Genomic DNA, 21,608 nt, shown 5'->3' with positions numbered 1-21,608 from the left:
GGATTTGAATGGCCCCTGATGGTCAATATTGCTTTGATTCTAGTGCCCAACAAGACCCATTCACCCCTCATCACAAATATCCTTGCGCTAGCATAAATAGTTTTAATGGTTATAATCAGTATTATCCTGGCAAAACATGTTCTGATGGTTATGAACATTGTTATCCTGGGCAAAAGACATGTTTTGATGGTCATGTACAGTGTTATCCTGGGCAAATGCATGCATTTTGATGGATATAATCAGTGTTATCCTGGGCAAACACGTGTTTTCAGTTATAATAGGTGTTTGTTATCCTGCAAACATCAGATTTATTTTGGTCATAATCAGTGATTTTCTGGGCAACAACATGTGTTCTCATGGTCATGAACAGTGTTAATGTTAGCTATACTTGTCATAGGAGAGCTTGTGGGATTGTCTGTCATCTGTCGATCCATGAACTCAAATGTGTTATTGCTAGGCCTTCTAAACTACATGGGTGATTGCCATGAAGCTTTATAAACACATTCATCCTATGGTCTAGGTCACGTACAGATGTAAAAGGTGCTGCTCTGTTATTCAGTATTGTGGTCATAGTGGCCATCATATTAATATTGTTCTTACCACTCTTCCCGAATGAATGATCTTGTCAGCATCAGGTTTTCACTAAAAGCCTTGTTTAGATGTCTGGTCGGTCCTTTATTGAGAAAAAACACCTAACTCAGGTCCAGTATTGCAACCACGACAGCCATTTTGAAAATTTTATTATTGCCACCTCACATGAATAAAAAGTCATATTGACATGAGGTTTCACCAGACGGCATAACAAGTCTAGTTGGTCTTATCGCATTATTGCTACTCCTTAGTAAATGATTCTATCAATGTTTATATTTATTAAAAGTCTTAGCCATCAATGAAGTGGAAATGCTCAGATGTTTGATATAGCTGACACTGATCATCTTGAAAGCCTTTGTATAACTACTTTTGAATTTCACTGAAATATTTATCCTGATAGTTGTAAACGAAAATGGTGCCATTCTGGCCTCCCAAAATCACCATCACAAAGTTGCCATCTTGAAGATCTTGTTAGATGTGGCTGGTTGTATCGACCTTGTGCTCTCACCAGAAAACTTCTAATGATGTCCACTTTGGTCATAAATGGAATTGGTGCATGTCTGAGAGAGAGAGAGAGAGAGACACACACACACACACACACACACACACACACACTGGCAGCCATCTTGAAAATTTTGTTATTGTTATTCCTCCAAAACAGATCAATTGGGACTTTATACAAGCTGATTTCTTATAATGCTGCATTGGTCCTGCATACAAAAATGATGGCCAGTATTGCTAGTGTGGATGCCATCTTGAAAATGTTTTTATTGCTACTCTGCAATAGAAGGTAATTTTGACATTATGGCCATTTTGAACATCTTGTTATTGGGTTTTCATGTAAGAAATCTTATGGTATCTAGTTGGTCCAATATGAAAATAATGCAGACTGATCCTCAGTTTTGATACCATAGTGGCCATCTTGAAAATATAATCCACACTTCTCCAAAATCGAATGGCTATAGAAACATGTTGTTTTACTAATAGACTTCTTATGGTGCCAAATTGGTTCTTAATGAAAATATTGCTAATCCTACACCCAGTATGGCTTCTTCGACGACTGTCTTGAATCTTGTTATCACTGCTCATCTAGAATGGATGCATATATTATAGTGATGTATGTTAATCAGTGCTCATTATACCAGACAGCACCATGTGTTTTGTTGATTATGAACATTGTTATTGTGTACTACAGCACATGTTGCTGATGGCCATAATCGGAATATGTTATCTTGGGCAACAGCACTGGTTCTGATATTTATCAATATTTGTTTTATCCTTGGTAGCAGCATGTATTCTGATGGTATTTATGAGTATGCTCATTATATACTGGGAAACGGCATGTATTCAGTTTTTCATGATCGGTGTTTGTTACACTGGCCAATAAATTTCATAACTTTGAACTGCATTGGCAAGGAGTTTTTTTTTTTGTATTTGGTGACAGTAATGTGTACATTTTAGTTTATTATGTTTGTTAGTTTTTTGTATGGCTTATCCTGAATTACAATATTTCTGGCCTTTACCATTGAAGATGTTCAAATAAGCTACATTTAAATTTCAACAAGACAGCAAAGTCTACTTTTTTTGTTTGACAGGGGGTATCACCTTTTCTAACTGTCCGTTGGAGCAAAAGATCATCAGTGGTAATAATCAAGCAACACTGTCATGCTCAGCTTCAGCTGGAGGTATAAATCTGACTACATACTGGAAGACGAGCAGTCAGGCATTCCAAATTCAAACAGGTAATTCTAGCTTCCACTTGCTTTTGCTTTCTTTGCAATGATAATTATGTCCTGTCTCATTTTTTGCAAGATTGTCTCTGTATCCTTGTATACATCCATCCCTATCTCCTTCACAAATTGTTTAATAAAAGCTTATTTGTGTTCAAATTGCTTGTAATTTTGATACATTCTATATAGTCCTACTGGGGTTGTAATTATGATGTATTCTATGTAGTCCTACTGGGGTTGTAATTATGATGTATTCTATATAGTCCTACTGGGGTTGTAATTATGATGTATTCTGTATAGTCCTACTGGGGTTGTGATTATGATGTTTTCTATTTAGTCCTACTGGGGTTGTAATTATGATGTATTCTATATAGTCCTACTGGGGTTGTAATTATGATGTATTCTGTTTAGTCCTACTGAGGTTGTAATTATGATGTATTTTATATAGTCCTGCTGGGGTTGTAATTATGTATTCTATTTAGTCCTACTGGGGTTGTAATTCTAATGTATTCTATTTAGTCATGCTGGGGTAATTATGATGTATTCTATTTAGTCCTCCTGGGGTTGTAATTCTGATGTATTCTATTTAGTCCTGCTGGGGTAATTATGATGTATTCTATATAGTCCTACTGGGGTTGCAAAAGTTTCATCTAGTCACTTGCGATATGTTTCTAGTGACTGTACACACTGTTTTTAATGCCTTTTCATGCTTCACTGTTTTTAATGACTTTTCATGCTTTACAGTTTTAATGCTTTTTTATGCTTAACTCTGTTTTTAATGACTTTACATGCTCTACATACTGTTTTAATGCCTTTCATGATCACCTCTGTTTTTAGTGATTTTGTGTGCTCTGCACACTGTTTAAATGCCTTTTCATGTTCTACACTATTTTTAATGCCTTTCCATGCTCAACACTTTTTCTAGTGCCTTTTTGTGCTCTACACACGGTACAAGTTTCTAATTTCTTTTCATACTCTATACCAGGAGTGGACAAACTATGGCCCATGGACCACATGCGGCCCGCCAAGGGTTTTCATGCGGCCTAGGAACAAGTCATCATTGACACTGACTCTGTTTATGTTACTCTGTTTATCAAATAAATGTGCTTCTTTTGAAGTTTAAGTTTAAGTTTTCAAATACTAACAACATATTAACAACTGAAAATGAATTAGATGTTATTTAGAAAAACCTTTGTTTTTGCTATTTCAAATATTAATTTTTTTACTTAATGAACTATGCGGCCCGCGACAAGGTGTAAATTTGTGTATGCGGCACTTGCACTGGAAAGTTTTCCCACCTCTGCTCTATACCCTGTATGTGTAATTCCTTTTCCTGCTCTACAATAATTTTCTAACTTTATCACAAATGTTCAATGTTTTTTAAATACAACTCTTCAACCAACAGCTATGGCTAAGAGTTGGACATTGATGGATATTTTTCATCCAAACTCCTCTGTTAAACTGGCTAAACATGGAAGAACCCGATTTTTGATACTTTTCTTTATCTCACTGTGAATTTAATTTCTGTCATATTAATAAAAACTTGACATTAAAATGTTTTCTTCTAAATGGTATAGTTTTTGTTTATCTTTGTTAATTATGAATTTTGTGGTTAATGTTTGTTAAATACATGTTAAGGAAAACTATTTTCCTGTGGCTAGTATTTTATTGGTTAGAAAAAAATAGTGCCCGTTTTTGCGTTGGACAGTGCTCCATACCTATCAAAGCTACATCCATGTATTATATACCAACCAATTGAGAGTTGAAAGCCGGTTTCAACAGTATAAATAACATAAATATGAGACTATATCATCACTGAAAGCCGGTTTTAACAGTGTAAATAGCATAAATATGAGACTATCCAATTTAAAGCTAAATTGAAAAAGAATTTGTAAATGCAACCTTTTTTGCACATGTCAATATTTTAAAGACAAAACCACACTGAAAAACAGATTGTTCATTTTTCTCTGTAATATGAAAGATTTTCCCTTCACAACTTCAGTCCTAAATCTACTATTGAACCGGAATCTACTTGGGTCAGTTCCTCTGCACAACTGCCTGCAAAACCAGAGCCTTGCCCATTCCATCAGAAAAAAATTGATCATTATACACTGATGATAGCCAAAATCAAACTATCAATCAACTTACACAAGAAAAATTTGCTGCCTTGAACAAAAACATTCGCTTTATGAGTGTCATATCACTGCTTTGTAGAAAGACATGGCAAAGATCAAGGAAAAAGAGCATGCAGTGGGATCTGATCTTAAGCACGCTAATATTTTTGTCAAACACTTAAAGACAAAAAAGACCTTCACTGAAGTCACCAATGGCTTTCTGCTAAAGTTGACCAGGTTCTCAAAGACAATTATAACAAAGACACTAAAATCAAACAACTTAAGGATGGAATGCATTCTCTCTCTCTCAAAAAATAAAAGGAAATTGAAAATATCTGGGAAAAAAGTAGAGAAGAGAAACACACATTTAAGCAATACAGATACTGATATAAAAGAAAAAGCTGACAGTCTTAAAAAAAGAGCTTGAAAGGTCATGTGATAATAATGATTGAAGCATTAACACGAACACAGAACATTAAAATGAGTTTACAGATGATGTTCCAGGGTTCCACGCTACTGGGAAATTGGGAAAAAGTCTGGAGAAATGGTAACTTTTTTCCTGACCAAGAAAAGTCCTTGAATTTTGCAATATTGATGAAAGTCAGGAAAACCCCGGTAAATTGTCTCCACAACTTGATGCCCGAAACAATTATGTAATTGAGTTGTAACTGAACCGATAGTAAGTCAGATTTATTGAGTTCTAACCAGAATATTAGGAGGTTGCAGTATCGATCATTTAGGTGCTTGCCATAAATATATTTGTTGAGACAATCCAAGGGCTTAGTGAATTGGATTCATCTAGTAGACTTTTTGTTTCACAGCTCAATTTCCATATTTTCTTATTTTTATGGAAGGTATGAAAACCAGTCTAGCATCACAAAAGGCCAACATGGTGGCATTAAAGCATAGCTGCTTAACAGATGACTAGCAAACTAGTCTGTCAGTGGATTAAAGACAACGATTATAATACTTGACATTTTTGAAAAAAGAAATAATTTTCCTATTGATTTCATGCAGGTATAAGTCAATATAACATAGTTTAAATTTGTTAGGCCCACTGGCAAGCTATCTTATGGTGGTGGCAGATACCAATTTTTTTAAATGTAATTGCTCCATCCTAAATGTCCAACTGTGAAAATTGGGTTGGAATATTCAGAGAAGACCCTGATTAGAAAAATGTAGAATCTCTGAGCTGATCTTTGTGGCAAAATTATTATTGCAATGACTTGTAGCTTGAAGCATTGGTTTCAGATCTTAAATGGATTGCAGGAGAAATGGGAAATTTTTGTACCTTTTATTATATATATAAAGAAATGATAAGAGCCCATGTATTAATATAGATTTGGGGACTGGTTTATTGAACTACAAGAAGACAAGTTGATTTCACAGAAAATTCAGCCCTTGTTTAAGCAACAATATATAATTTGTGAAGGTCTTTTGTCAAAATTTAAATCATCCCTTTTGTAAATGTCTTTAAATGATGGAGTATTTAAACAAATCGTCTTAAAGAGTTTAGGTTGGTTGAAAAATCTTGTTTGGCACACAAATTCAGGGTTAAACTTTTTTCGTTACAAGGTAAGGTTCTAATACTTCGCATTTATTGGCGGTTGAAATGTTTACTTTGTATAACATGCACATATATTGCTCTAGAATTCTTTAGAATTAAAGGTTTGAAAGGAAACAAAATAATTTATGCTGATTATGTTGTTTCCATTGAGCAACATAATGCAGGTCAGAAAAGTAAAGTTAGAATTTGTATTCTGTACATTGAAATGGCTTTAAATGCCAATTTATAGGAATATAGTCAAATTTGTTTTGTGTGACTCATTTTATGGTTTTGTACATGATTATCTTTTCTGACATATAAGTTTTGGAGAGTCTTGAAAGAGAAACCTCTTCAGATTTGGAAAATGCATGTTTTATAATCAAAAATGTTCTTTAATTCCATTCAGTAATGGTCATATGTTAACTTTGAAAAAATGAATTTTATCCTGGAAAAAACATGGAAAAGAGCTGGAAATTTATATTTAGAAAAGCGTGGGAACCATGATGTTTGCAAGACTGTCATTTTGTTAGAAGAAACTGCTGACATTGCACAAACAAATGCTATAAAGTAAATCAGTGTTGTTTCTTCCCATCTTTTCATAGTCCTGTTAGTTTAAAGGACCTACCCTACACCCAATCTGTTTTAAACATTTTAGATGAGGCACATTACATCAGTAAATATGAGGCTGCTGAGATAATGCATGTAAATTCTTGGATTTTGCATTGTTGCTTCAGAGGATGCCAAGAGAGTAGATGTTAGTGTAGATCTTCTGCATGAAATTTTTGATATAAATTCTCATGACAATCATCATAGGACTGTAATCAGCTTTTTAAGAACTTGATGGAAAAACTAACTTCAGCAAAGAGTGATAGGGCAGTTGTAATTAAATCATTATGACAGAAACTTTATTAAGATCGAAGGCAGATAAATGGGACTGAGTCTTGCTTGCAACATCTTTATTGCAATGCTCATTTTTACTTGGCGTCAATCGTCAGTGTGAAACCACTTTAAAGGCTTGAGAAGCTGTTGTCTCAAAAAAAGAAATAAGACCCCATCATCATGATTAAATTCTACATCAGAGAGCGCTTCCACAAGAATAATTTGCCTAGCCTGTGATCTCCTAGGACTTAGGGGAGATGACAAGATTGGTCTTTGCCAAAAATGGCTTGTGTTTCTGGAAGAGGTAGGGAGTCCCCAGTAGTTGGATTCACAGTTACAGGAGCAACAGATTTAAAAAAAAATTCTTCAAGGAGCAGCAGCTGTTTTCACAAGGATAGTATTTTGAAGCTTTTTGAAGGAGTTTTTTTAACCCACAAAAATTTGAAAATTGAGAGCCTTGAAGCTGATTTACAATACCCAGCCTTGTTAAATATTTTGCAGGCTGTTTGTTTTTTTATTAAAGTAACTGGCTCATACTGGAAGCTTGTAAACAGCAAGGAAAAATACCAGTATTTTTTAAGTTTGTTCAGAAGATGGTTAATCATTTGGATACATTTTCTGTTTATCCTACACAAATGTTTAGTTGTGATCTTTTATCCTTTTGGAAAAGAGTTTGATACCCAAGATGAGTTTTTCAAGAAGCTCTTGACTATTACTTTCCGTTCAGATGATATTTTTATGGAAGACAGTGAAAGTTGCCAAAAAAAACCAGGTCTCTGACGTTTTGCCTAATGTTTGTTTTGGAAAAGATCTCCCAGAAGAAAAAAATTACCATTGTCAGTGCTTTCAGTGATCTGGACTTGGACATCAGAAAAAGGTGCCATTCTTCTCTCCATCACCATTCTACTGTTCAAATGTTGAAATTGAATAGTAACCATTGGCTGGCTAAACACTAAAAGTGCAGTTGGTGCTGTAAAAATCATGAAACTGGTGTAAAAAATTCCTCAGGCCTAAAGACAACACCATATGAAACGAGAAAAGATTGTCATCAGCAGCTTAAAGTTATGGGAAAAAAACGTTTGAAAATGAAAGGATTAAAGAGGAGAAAGAAGCCAAGGAAGCAAAGACACCCAACCCAGTTATTTTTGCAGAGATATCCAAATATGGTCGTCCCTATATGAATTTATTCATTGTTAATAGACTCTTAGCTACCTCCTCCAATATGGACCACTCCAGTGGCCTAGTGGTTAGAGCATCTGCCTCGGATGCGGGAGGTCGTGGGTTCAATCCCCGGTCGAGTCATACCAAAGACTTAATAAAATGGAAATAACAGCTGCCTCGCTTTTCGTTCGACATTAAGAGGTTAGTGTTAGGACTGGTCGGCCTGGTGTCAGGATAATGTGACTGGTTGGGACATTATGCTACATGTCTGCAGCATGATACCCCAGTGCTAGACATCACTATAAACTGTCATACTGCAGACATTTTAGCGATATGACTGAAAATTTGTTAAAGCTACGTTACAAATCCAAATCACACACACACACACACCAGTATGGTTTTGGCAGTTAAAGCAGATATTCACCATCATAGTTATTCCTGGAATGAAACATTTAACTATAAATCAGTCTTAAGAAGAGATTGTCAACATATTAATTCGTGAACCCCAGGTCATTATTTTCATTTTCGCCTGAAATATATGAGTAGGAAAGACGTTTTGGGGGCTGCTTCTGAATACATACCCAAAAGTTTGCAGTCTGATGCCTAGTAGTGTTAGAAATGTCATTTTTCATTGGCTATGTTGCTTGCGCATGTGCAGAAGGGTAAAAGTTGGAGTTCTTTTGCAAAGGTTCGTCTGTCTGTGTACAGTTCAGACTGGTCTACTTTAGAACTGTGGCCAAAAAGTCTAAAATCTGGTCACAAAATCTGATTCTGACGATGGGCGAATATTCGGTGTAAATAAAATTGGGGTGTCACAAAATACGTTTTTCCCTCTGTATTTTGTAATGCAAGTAGAAAGCCCAGATTATTTATTATTCTTGTAGAACTACATCTGTCTACTTTCCTGTAATGCCACCCATTTTGGTGTATCTTAATGACCTTGACACATCAGAGCTCGGAAGTAAGGTATTATCTCCTGATGCACAAGCGTGGCACCAAGGGCTAATGAGTTAAGAGCACATTTTGGAGGCAAAGACAAAAATGATGAACAGCCTTGTAAAAGGCAGATTGGATGAATATTGTTCAGCGCCACATGACAGTTTCGAAAACCTTGATGATGATGATGAAGATAGTATTTTTCACTTTGTTAATCAAGGTCGATCTGTTGCTGTGTTTTATGACAACAAATTTTACTTGGGTCAGGTCATCTCTGCAATAAGAAAAAGCTTTAATGAAGGTTATGGAGAAAACAAAAGTGGCCTTTGATTGATGATATTGCAGAAATAGATGTCTCTTATATTGTTTCAAGTAGGGGTTTCATGTCTGATCAGTGTCTAGTGTTGGAAGAGTGTAGTGTGCCCCGAACATTATGGATCTTTAAAAGAGTTATGATGTAATAAATACGAAATGTGTTTCAGTATTGTTAGGTTTTGTTTCTTCGTTTAATTATTTTCTTTCCATGTTTTTTAAAACTTTTATACTTTGTTTTTGCCTGTGTTGAAATAAAGGCTAAATTTTGTCTTTTCACTCATGTCTAAGGATTAATACGTGTAGTTACATCTATTTTACATGTATGTCAGTTTATTGTTTTTTAATTCTTTACATCTTAAATTCTACCTCTGCTGGAAGGCAGGTAGTTGTTTTTGGATAATGCTAAAAAAAAAAATTGCCCATGTAGCTTTAAAATTGTAAAAGTTGTGTACATTTTCATTTTAGTCCCTTTCAAATTGAGGTGATGACATGGCACTCTGTGAAAATATGACCTTTTGTTTTAAGTTTGTAACCTCTTAAATTTTGAACCATTCACATTGTGGCCTTGAAAAATATTGAATATGATATATGTAGATATCTTCACCTTTAATTTTAAGTAGTTAAAATGACTCTTCAGAACTAATGCCACTGCATGCATTGAAATGTGGCCTTCCGAAGCATTTTCTCAAAAAATGGTTGATAAAGGATGAGGATTGTTTGGCAAAATTGAAGTTGTGCGGATTGCATGTTTAGTATTTTCCATACAAGAATTTCTATTTATTTATGTTACTAGGGTAAGTGATTGTGATTTTTTTTGCATTTTTTTTTAAGTACATGAAACACCAGCTTGATTACATTATCTTGGGGTTGGTTGTTGACCATGATTTTGTACAAGTGCACAAAAAAAGTCCAATATGTCCATTTTGTTTTGTATTACCTCTTCTAATTGACGTACATAAATAGTTTGGCATGGTTTTCAGGAAAACAAGCTGTATCTCTTTATATGTCTTATTTTTGCCTCTTAACTAATATTAAAAATGCATTGGAATACATAAAGGATGTTTGTGACATTATTGTCAAAATAGCACAGTGGACTCCTCATTTTTTAGATTATGAAATTAGCAAGTCATGCCAGTTAAACATCGCTTATGTTTTGAAAACTTATATTGTCTTTTTATTTTATAGAATTTTATTTTTTCTGCTTGTATTTTTTACTGTTTTTCTTTCTTTTTCTCCTATCTCCAGTGTCCAACATGCCTGCTATTCAGTCTTTTATAAGTGGCATCCACCAACTATATCTCTATGCAAATATATGGAAAATAAATCACTTATTGCATCTGATGGAAATAGCCACTTGCAAAAACTAATCCATATTTTCTAGTACTTTCATGTAAATTCTAAATGAAGTGCACTAAATGCAAAGTTGTGTAACCAGGAGGCAGATTTGGAAACATTCCTGCTCAAGGTGTGAGAAATGATCCCATATTACTGTATATGTAATGCCTATGTGCAAAAGATAATGTGCACTAAATGGCACAAAATGATTAAGTTTTAATGCTAGATAACACGTAACTGGATTATAGACTTGTTTCATATGGATACTCTTGTAAGCACACAGACTTGTTTCAGATGGATACTCTTGTAAGCAGACAGACTTGTTTCAGATGGATACTCTTGTAAGCACACAAACTTGTTTTATATGGATACTCTTGTAAGCACACAGACTTGTTTGAAATGGATACTCTTGTGAGCACAGACTTGTTTCAGATGGATACTCTTGTAAACACAGACGTGTTTCATATGGATACTCTTGTAAACACACAGACTTGTTTCATATGGATACTCTTGTAAACACACAGACTTGTTTCAGATGGATACTCTCATAAGCACACAGACTTGTTTCATAGTTATACTCTTGTAAGCACACAGATGTGTTTCATAGTTATACTCTTGTAAGCAAACAGATGTATTTCATAGTTATACTCTTGTAAGCACACAGACTTGTTTCATAGTTATACTCTTGTAAGCACACAGATGTGTTTCATAGTTATACTCTTGTAAGCACACAGACTTGTTTCATAGTTATACTCTTGTAAGCACACAACAACAGATGTAATTTCTGATCATTACCATATACATGTATGCTCATATATGAGCCATACAGTGTAATAAAAAATAAAATCTGCAGGACAAGGTCTAAACTGGAATATTTTAAAGTTTTCTTGTCAACTCCCATTATATATTGTTATTGTAGATCACTAAAGATGAGATCACATGTAAGGTATGATGTGTTGCTAGAGACAGCTTCATAAAAAAAATGCTGTTGATAAGAGAAAACATTTTGTTTTGTTTTCCTTTTATTTCATTATTGGTTTAAAGTGGCTGTCTTCTGGTCAGTCAGCATCTTGAAAAAGTTACTTTTGCTCATGTGTTACTTGTAAATATGAGTAGGCAAGTAGAATTCTTAGCCCTGCCTTCCCATTTCAGCTGAATCAGTTCATACTTTTCTAGGCTGTAATACCTGTCTTGTCTACAAAAAATATGAAAAATGTCATACAGTAATGTCTGTCTTGTTTAGCATGTAGGTTCCTTGCAATATTTTGATTAGCTGACATTGTGCAAAATCAAGTTCATTTTCTACCTGACCAGAATCATTGATTTTGGTTTGTAAATGACATGTTTATCTTCATCTTAGTCAAGAACATTTGAAATTACCCCACGAACTGTGGGGACTACTTGATGTTTACTGCATTCTATATTATAATTTTAGTAACAGGCCTTGTTAAATTATATAACTTGGATTGTTCTGGAAGTAAACTTTTGTCCTACATACTGGTTATTCTTTTGTATCTTGGTTTTTTTATAATCTTGTTAATCTAGAAATTATCCGTTCATGTGATAATATTTTGTGGCAGAATAATTGTTATGCTCAGTGATTGATTTGGGCTGAAATTATTTAAATCAAATTTTTCTTCTCTGGAAATACAAATATGCATGCTTTAGTAATATTCTTGGAAAGAGACATTAATTGGGAATTATAGTGAATTCAGACTAGGAAACATTGGATTATATTAATGTGATTCAAAACAAGACTTGGCACATCATTAAAATTCAAGCCATTGGCACATTAGTACATTAGACACTGCATGCCAATACAGGCACTTCAACACCTTCAGCATTGGAAATCATTTGAAATAGCTAAAGTTTATTTAGAACTGTATGTTTTTAGGCTTGTGTTATTAATTTTAGGATTATTTGGGATTTCATTCACAATATTATAATTTTTTTTTACTTTTTCAGTTTCTATTCTAGGGAAGTCAATTGTTTTTTTTTTACCAAGCTTGTTGCTTCTCACTCTTTTCTGTTACCTATTTTAAGATGATAGAGTCGTAATAAGCATTAGAGTTGATGTCAAGGTCATGTGGATTATGAAGAATATAAGCTTCAGTAAAGTCTCTGTTTTATCGACATATTAACTTTGGTTTGTTTGAACAGTATTTATTTAAGAAACATTTTCATTAATCATTTGAAACAATATAATCTTTATGGGGATTCAGTAGAAAGCTGGAAAATTGCTGAAAACTGTCATTGCTATATATTGATGCTGAGATTAGACTTGTTACATTTGTTTTATCAAACTTAAATTTGTTTTAAATATTGTCCAGCTACATTTATTGATTTATAAATTTTAAGTTGGTCGATACACTTGGTAAAATCGAGACCACACAATATAATTTTAGTATTCACTACCTTTTCTCTATGATTGTAGATGGGAACAAGTATGCCATCACGAGTGCGGGATTGATTATCTTTAATGTCAGCAAAACGGATGAGATGATCTATGAGTTCCATGCCAAGTATGACAAGACTTTTTCATGGGAATATCAAAGCATTAAAGTGAAAGTGCTCAGTAAGTCAGATTTGTGACTTTACTTACATGGATTGTTTTTTTTAAAGCTGTAAGGATACTAGATAAGAAGAGCTTATGGGATGGCATTTTGTGTGTCATGTGACAACCACCTGTCTATTACAACATTTGTTATTGCTAACAGTCCCAGGAAACTTTATACACATTCATCAAAGGGCCTGTTTAGTGATAAATGAAAATGGTTCCACTCAGGCACACAATAGGACTGACACAGGGACCATCTTGAAAAAAATGTCATGAATGGTTGTTATCTTGGGTAACATCACATATTCTGATGGTCACGAACAGTGTTTGTTATCCTGGACAACATGAAATATAACTTTGAACTGGATATATAGGCAACCTGTACGAAAACTTCCGCCCTGACTTTAACCAGATTCCAGGTGGAATTTTAAAGCGGATTTCACTTAAAGCCTAGATTCCACTTATTATAAATTTTAGGTGGGTTCAGGGTGGATTCAGGGCGGAATACAGCCCGAAATATGCAAATTAGTCCATCTATTACTAGGCGGAATTTGTTTATTCTGCCTACTAGACGGAATTAGTTTATTCCGCCTACTAGGTGGAATTTGTTTATTCCGTCTACTAGGCGGAATCTGTTTATTCCGCTCATTTAGCCTAGATTCCCCTTATTGTCACTTTTAGGCAGGTTCAGGGTGGAATATAGCTTGAAATACGCAAATTACTGTTACTGGGCGGAATCTTTACTTTTGCCTAATTAGATGGAAATACCTGCAGAAACCCAATCCAATAATGAAAATGTCAAGGCGGATTTCAGACAGATTTTTTAAGCACTTTCTGCCTAAACCATAAAAAATATACTTCAGATTTCTATTAAACTGCCTAATGATTTTTAGGCATTATTGGGAATCAATGATAAATATTCACAGTAATTTTTAAAATGGATCATTTTATTTTGACAGACATTATCAAATAAGATTTAGGTTTTTCTTGTCCTAAGCGGCAATGCCATTTTCTTTCTTGCATACAAAATCTAATCCAACATGGCATCACTTAAGTATTTTTCATTTCACTTTAAAGTATGGTGAGATTTCACAAATATTTTGACCAAACCTTTCTTTGAAATTATGTTGAGGTCTCACTCAAATTTCTTTGAAATATGTGTGAGGTTTCAAAAAAAAATTGACTAAAACTTTTGTAAGATTTCACTAAAAGTTTGATCATTATATAGTATTTTACTGAAGTTTTTTTAGTGTTTCAGACATTTCAGCAGGTTTCAAAGAAATAATGGATATGAATTAAACAGGACTTTATTAACCAAGGTGATATTTAAGTGTGCATGAAAACAATTATACTGATGTTGTAATTATATGACATCCAAGGCAAGAGAAATGGGAGTTAATAAAAATAAAAATAAAAATAATAATAATAATAATATATGACTTTATTTAGAGAAGGTAATTCAGTTAGTTACAGAACTAATCTACCTTGAGGCCTTCTGTGATGTACAACATATACTGTATATACAACATGATATGAAGTATCTGACACTAAATAATTAAGTGGTTTTTAAAATCCAAGTATCAAGTCTGGAACATATGCACAGGCTTCGGTGAACACATAAACATATATAAAATATTAATCTGCATTGAAAAATTCAGCCGTGAAAATAATGCAAAATTACAGAAAAGCATCCATTTGAGACAATTTGATTATGAGAAGAAGAAAAGCTAGGAGCCTGCCTTATGTCACTTGTACTGTACACTGGATTTTTGATTGCACAAACTATGATGCTGTTGTGGTCTCTCGAATTAGTCCTTGTTCCATAAGCAGCCATGACAAACGTTTATCATGATATAATTACTCTTATTTTACACTGAATTCCAACACACCAAGAATATTTTGATAATATACACAATAATGCCTCACGAGATTGAAAGTAGATTCTACTTTTCAGCCAAGAAAATTCCGCAAAGATATGACTATCTTTGATAGACATGGATATCTGGTAACAATTCCCACCAGTGATCTACACGTTGTCCCTCCTTAAAGTTAATCAGTTTGGAGTTGTATAACTTCGAAATCATCCTGATTCCTGATTCAATTCCTTGTCTTATTTAATACGTTAGCCGCAACTGTAAAGCTCTTTATGGCACAAAATGCTTGTCCTGGCGTTCATTTTTCATACAGATTCATCAATTATGTTCCCATCAAATTTGCGTTCAGGGTATTTTCATTGCCGCACATTTTTCAAATGGTTATTCAATCTCTCGTCCCGCTCGAAAATTAGAATCGCCATGTTTAGCAAACATGCTCTTTCCCATCAGTTTCTGTTACGCGACGATTCATTGGTCAATTAAATTTTTTTGACCAATCAGAAAGCTTTATATAACAATCATCTGTTCAACAATAAATGGAACAAATACTTATTTGAAAGCTCGTTGTGGAATGGGACCGGATGGAGCATTATTTAAAGAAAAGTTTTGGAGACGATATTAAAAAATGGGTCCATATCGAGGAAATTCAGGTCAGGAGAAAAGCGAAATTATGTTTTAAAACAGAAAACAAGATGAAAACTTGTTCTAGGGCAGTTAAATCCAATTGAAGTTAAACAAAAATACAACAACAACAAATTTGAACAAGAAATTTAACATGGAAAGCTGTGAAAAGAAGTTATAAATTGTGCCCAAAATAAACAATAAAATTACAGCTATCAGAAACAGGAAATATAAATGTTGCTGAAAATCATTCAAATTGTAAAAAGAAACAATAAATGTTATTATATCTTATTGATATTTTTATTGAATTGTCAGTCACAGATATTACAATCACAAAATATCACTATATTTTCAGTCATTTAACTTTACAGACACACAAAAGCCAAGTCCTAATTATGCCTTATTTAACTGATGTAAATGACTAAGTTCTTCATTCCGCTAGATGTTGGTTAGAAAATAAAGTAAGTCCAGATTCCTCCTTTCATATAATAGATGTCAGTGACTAAGTTCCTAATTCCACCTAGATGGTGGGTGGAAAATCAACTAAGTCCAATATTATGCCTAAAGATGTATTTATAGCAGGAATTTGACAAAAGTCCATCTTAGAAATAGACGGACTCTAGATGGATTCATCTTTGATTTCTCAAATTTTCCATGTCTGCCTTTGTATTAACCAGATTTTTAACATTTTAGGCAGATTCCGCCTGGAGTCTGCTTAAGTTCCAGGTGGAATCCGCCTAATTATTTCGTACGGGAAGAAATGTCTTATTGTGTTTTGGGTGTCAGCATTGTGTACGTTGATGCTTTGGTTAGTATTATATTTTTTGTCAGCATTGAAAATGTTGATTAGCTTCCATTGTGACCATGATATGCATCTCAGGATATGGTCTCCACTAAATATGGAAAATGCTTTAAATGAATTCTTAGAAATGGCTCCAAAGTAATTGCCTTAATTTGTGAGAAACCACCCTGGCAAGAAATGATTTAAAATTTTTACAAGTGATACTGAAGCTATTTGGCCATGAATTATATCTGCTTTTGCTAAAACAAAAAAAAATCATTTTAAAAAAAGCACTGCTGGATTTAGCCAAATATTGCAGAGATCATCCTGCTTAAATGTCCATTCATATTTATGCAAATTATACTTCTTTAAATTGCCATTAAATATGGCCACCGTTACTAGAAAGGCAGAAACATTTTGTTAAATGTATGTAAATACAAGCCAGCTAAACAGATTTTGACTAACTTGACACAGGGCATCCTGGCATAAAGACCTTTCAGTATTGGACAGAATGATATTGATGTATGATCAAGTTATGGATGATGATAAAATACAATGGAGAAGCCTTGATATCATTGCTTTGATACATATACATTCAACAGCATTAAAAAATATGAAGAGAAAGCATTTGCTGATCTACATTTATTGGCCAATATTAGCCAATATTAGCCAGGAGAGTAATTTCAGGCACACTTGGGCCTCTTGTTTCCATAAAGATGAATTACTTTGGATAGCAGTGTTATTGTAATCAGCGAGTATCAGACAATTTTAAAAAGATTGCGGCATAGGTTAAGTCTAAGATACATGAGCAAGCCAGATTGAATTCCAAGCACAGGGTCAAGAAGACTAAAAGAGGGTTCATAAACAGTGGTCATTAAAACAAGAAACAGTGCCACCTGATGTTATCAATGCAAATTGTGTTATCTCGCTTTTATATAATAAAAATAATAATGAAGACTTTGTATAGTGCCTAATCTTTAGAAGCTCTAAGCGCTTTACAACACCAGACAACACCTATGAGACAAGAAACACAATAATACCATTACAAAAACAAACAACATGAAATTAGAAAAACATTAAAAAACAAAAAAACATGCCAAGAACACCCCAGGCAGGAAACACCACTAGGTCCCTAAGTCTGCTCCTGCTGTCGAAACAAGCGAGCCCAATTGGGCAATCCACCCCACGCTGCCGGGCCCCAGTACGCAAAAGAACGCTGCCCATAGAACTCCACCCCCATAGTGGGAACAATGAATACACGACCGCCAGAAGAGGAGCACAAGCATCCCGCCGGTGTGCACACACGGGTGAGGCTGGATAGGCACGACGGACAAGAGTCTGACAGTGAAATGAAGCACAGAGAACAAACTCTGTGCCCGACCCTGGATCGATTGGACAGCCAGCGCAGGGTACAGAGCAGCGGGGAGGCGTGCTCCAACCGCTGCACCCCAAGCACGACCCGAGCAGCTGTGCCTTGAACTTCTCGAAGTCTCCGGGGCAGACACCGAGACGAACCAGACAGAACTGAGCCACAACAGTCTAGTCCTGAAAGCACCAATGAACACACAAGTGCCCTAGTGGCATCAACCGAAGACATTTGTGAACCGAGCCGATGAGTCTCAGCCCAAGACATGCAGCCTTGCACACGTTCACGACACGCCGATGCAATGCGAGAGCACCGTCCAGAGCAACACCCAGGTCCTGCACCGACCGTGCGAACCCAACGCCGGCGTTGCTGACACTCACTGTCTGAGGCAAAGGATGCGAATGAGAAAGTCCCCGTGCCATGACCAGAACTGCCCGAGTCCCACCACCACTCATATGTAGTGAAAGGAGGCAAATAAAGATCAGGTTGTTTAATCCCCTTGGATCTATTTTGGTATGCCTATAATAAGGCAGAACTTATTGTTATGCTGTTGCCCATCCATCTGTCCATGTCAGTCATCATTTTCATTTGTGCACAATAACTCAAGTTGTCTGCCATCTGCAGCTACCAAACTTTGTGGATAGTTTGCACTAATTGCAAGAAGGAACCATATAGATTTGGGGTCAAAGGTCAGGGTTACTGTGAAAGAAGAAAAATGGTGTCTGCACAGTAACTTTTCCACCATCTACAGTTATTAGCTTTGAGATAAGGTAGAACCCCATGTTTTTCAGGCTTCAAAGGTCAAGGTTTGTAACCTGACTGAAAGAAGGTAAATTGTTTCTGCACAATAACTTGAACTGACCATCTCTGAATATTGTGGATAGTTTGTTTTTAGGTTATTGTTTAAGGACACTGAATGAATAAAAATGGTTTATGCACAAAAACTTTAGTTGTACATGACAAACCTCAGCCAAGCTTGAGGTAAGGAAGAAGTCTACTGAATTTTGGGGTGAGAATGTCAAAGGTCAGGGTAAAATATATAAAATCTGCACCTTCTTCATAGCTGGCAAAATTAAAGCTGTAGAACATTAAGAACAACAGTGGTGATTGGCATTCCTTATAAAGAACGAAATGCCTGGATGAAGTGGCACTGTACAGTGGTGTATTGAATATATATACATGGATCTGACTTGTGCAGACCTTCAGAGGGGTGAACCTTGTCCAGAATATGTTCCCTGAAGCTGTCCACTGACAGTGGAACACAACGTTCTTGAGTGTGACGACTTTCATTCTGTGAGACAAGATTTTTGCTTGTATGTCATCCATTGTATTGTGCATTATGTTGCATGCATCACATATATTCAATCCTACACTCTGGAGTCTATTTCTAAATCAATTTAAATCAGTCAGACTTGATATATGGGTTTATATCATGTGCTTAATACATTGATGAGTTAAACTTGCATCTGATTAACTGAGTTATCCCTCTTGAGGCCTAATTTCTGATCCAATTTTGATTAAACATGGCACGTATGCTTATATTATTCAGATGTTGGATGAGTTTATTAATGAGGTTGGTCTATTGTTCTGATCAGTTGATCTTACATCTGTTTGTCTGCATATGATACACCTTTGATAGCTATATTTCTGATTTGATTTTGGTCAGACTTGGAATATATACTTGTCATAAAAGTACATACATCCAGACATGCACACAAACACACACACACACAGAATGAAAGAAGAAATACAGTTTCCATACATTATCAATAGTTCCATATCATAGACCTGGACCAGTCTTCATGGATAGTTCATACCTAGGGTATGCAAGAGGTCATCAGTTTTGGGGTCAAACAGTGATATGTCAGAATTAAAGTAACCGAAATTACAAAAAACAGTTCTGCATACAAATTTTACTTACCTGCATATTAAATATGAAGTAAATATCATGTGGTGTCAACTTACCTGTTTATTTTTTATGTGTATCTTTATTGCAATCTGTAACTTTTGGTATATGATTTTATTTAATTATTGTAATTTTTATTCATTGTCATAAACTGTTTAGAATATTGTTTGTTATAAATTGTGTGCATAATTTGACCCTGTTGAAAACACAAATCTTGTAGGATCTGTAAATAGTTCTTTACATACGTGTTGACAATTAGTAATAATAATCATAATAATATGGCTTAAAATGGTGTAGTTTCTAAGTGACTGATGGGATATGGAAGTTTCAAGAAGAATTCTGTGGATTGCCAATGGTTGCGTGAGGTCATTTGAACATATTATGTCGTGACTTAGTACATTGTAAATCAATAGTGTATGTTGTCATATGGGGTCCATTGCAAAATACAGTAGCAGTTTACAGTGTATATAAGGAGAAACTTAAGCATTCACTTTGATTCCCATTTCTGGAATCATTCCTGCTTTTTGTGTTCCTGATGTAAGTCTGCCGATATATTTTATGTTTTACTTAGATATTTTGCGAGAGGAAAAACATATGTTTTGACTGTTCAGTGGTGATAGAAAGTGTTCATTTTTTTAACAATATATTATTCTGGAACTATTATAAATTATTCGAAAGAATTCGGGACAATGCTATCTTGACTACATCATGGTTCTTGGAGAACTAGAGTACATTTCCGGTATTGAGATTATTTGGGACTTTTCATTTCAAAGACTTTTATAAGGACAAATTTGGATTCACTTTGCTATACTTTAAGTTCGTCTCACATTTTTTATTTATCACTTTAATAATTAAATTGTTTGTTGAGTTTTACAAAACTTGTTGGTTTTGTTTCTTTTCTGCTACTTAAGTTTGTGACCATAGAGTTGTTACAGTATTAAATATTATCTAGGTTATTATTTGCTGTTAACGTACCTCGGTATTAAACATGGAGTAGGTTATTATTTGCTGTTAACGTACCTCGGTATTAAACATGGAGTAGGTTATTATTTGCTGTTAACGTACCTCAGTATTAAACATGGAGTAGGTTATTATTTGCTGTTAACGTACCTCGGTATTAAACATGATGTAGATTATCACATACCATTCATTATATTTTTCTTTTAATGGAAATGGTTTAATTCAAATCAGTAGAACTTAAATAGCTTAATTAATTGCCAAGTCATTTTGATATGCTAAAGAGGTAAGTACTTTTAGAATCATAGGGACCATTTTAATTTTGTAAGCCTGATTTTATTTCTGGCTTACTTGTTCTTTTCTTGTTGTTTGTTTTTGAGGGGTGAAGGTTTGGGGGCTACAAATCATAATTTAAAGAACCAGTGAAGATTGGTCCATTTTTAATGACAGTAGAACCCCCTTTACCAGATCACAAATTGAAGTGTTAAAAAAAAGAAATTTTTGAACAATTGTGAATAATAAAAACAAATGGTTCATGGTAATTTTGTTAAGATTATTGGTGGTGTTTCTATTTTTGTATTCCAGTAAATTGGCAGGCCCTATCCTAAAGAATCTAAAAATACCATGATTGCCAACAAAAGATGTCTATATATTGTGTATTGCTGTCTAATAGCAAAAGATGTTTATATATTATTTATCACTGTCTAATAAAAAAAGATGTCTATATTTTACATATTGATGCCTAATAACAAAAGATGTCTTTACATTGTGCATGGCTTACTTATTACAGTTAAGCCTGAGATAGTTAATCCTCCCACCATCAGCACTGCAAAGGCTGGTGACAAGTTCAGCATGCTCTGTCGTGCCAGCGGAGATCCAGTCCCAATATACATTTGGTACAAGGTAATTTTAAAATTTTGATCTTTTCTTCCTCAATTC

The 21,608-nt window shown here is 34.6% G+C and overlaps 1 protein-coding gene across 1 annotated transcript in view; it reads left to right on the top strand.

The window, feature by feature from the left end:
• Positions 1–21,608, top strand: part of LOC149797120 (hemicentin-2-like) — a 287,779-nt gene that overhangs the window by 184,330 nt on the left and 81,841 nt on the right. Inside the window, exons 18-20 of the mRNA XM_089961792.1 lie at positions 2,187–2,333; positions 13,042–13,182; positions 21,460–21,572. Of these exons, the coding sequence (XP_089817918.1) occupies positions 2,187–2,333; positions 13,042–13,182; positions 21,460–21,572 (401 nt within the window). The remainder of the gene's footprint in view (positions 1–2,186; positions 2,334–13,041; positions 13,183–21,459; positions 21,573–21,608) is intronic.

Source organism: Sinohyriopsis cumingii, chromosome 6 (assembly GCF_028554795.1).
Source record: "Sinohyriopsis cumingii isolate HCF-2022 chromosome 6, ASM2855479v2, whole genome shotgun sequence".
In the NCBI taxonomy this organism is placed as follows: domain Eukaryota; kingdom Metazoa; phylum Mollusca; class Bivalvia; order Unionida; family Unionidae; genus Sinohyriopsis; species Sinohyriopsis cumingii.
Note: the sequence above shows the minus strand (reverse complement) of the source record. Positions and strands in the feature narration are given on the sequence as shown.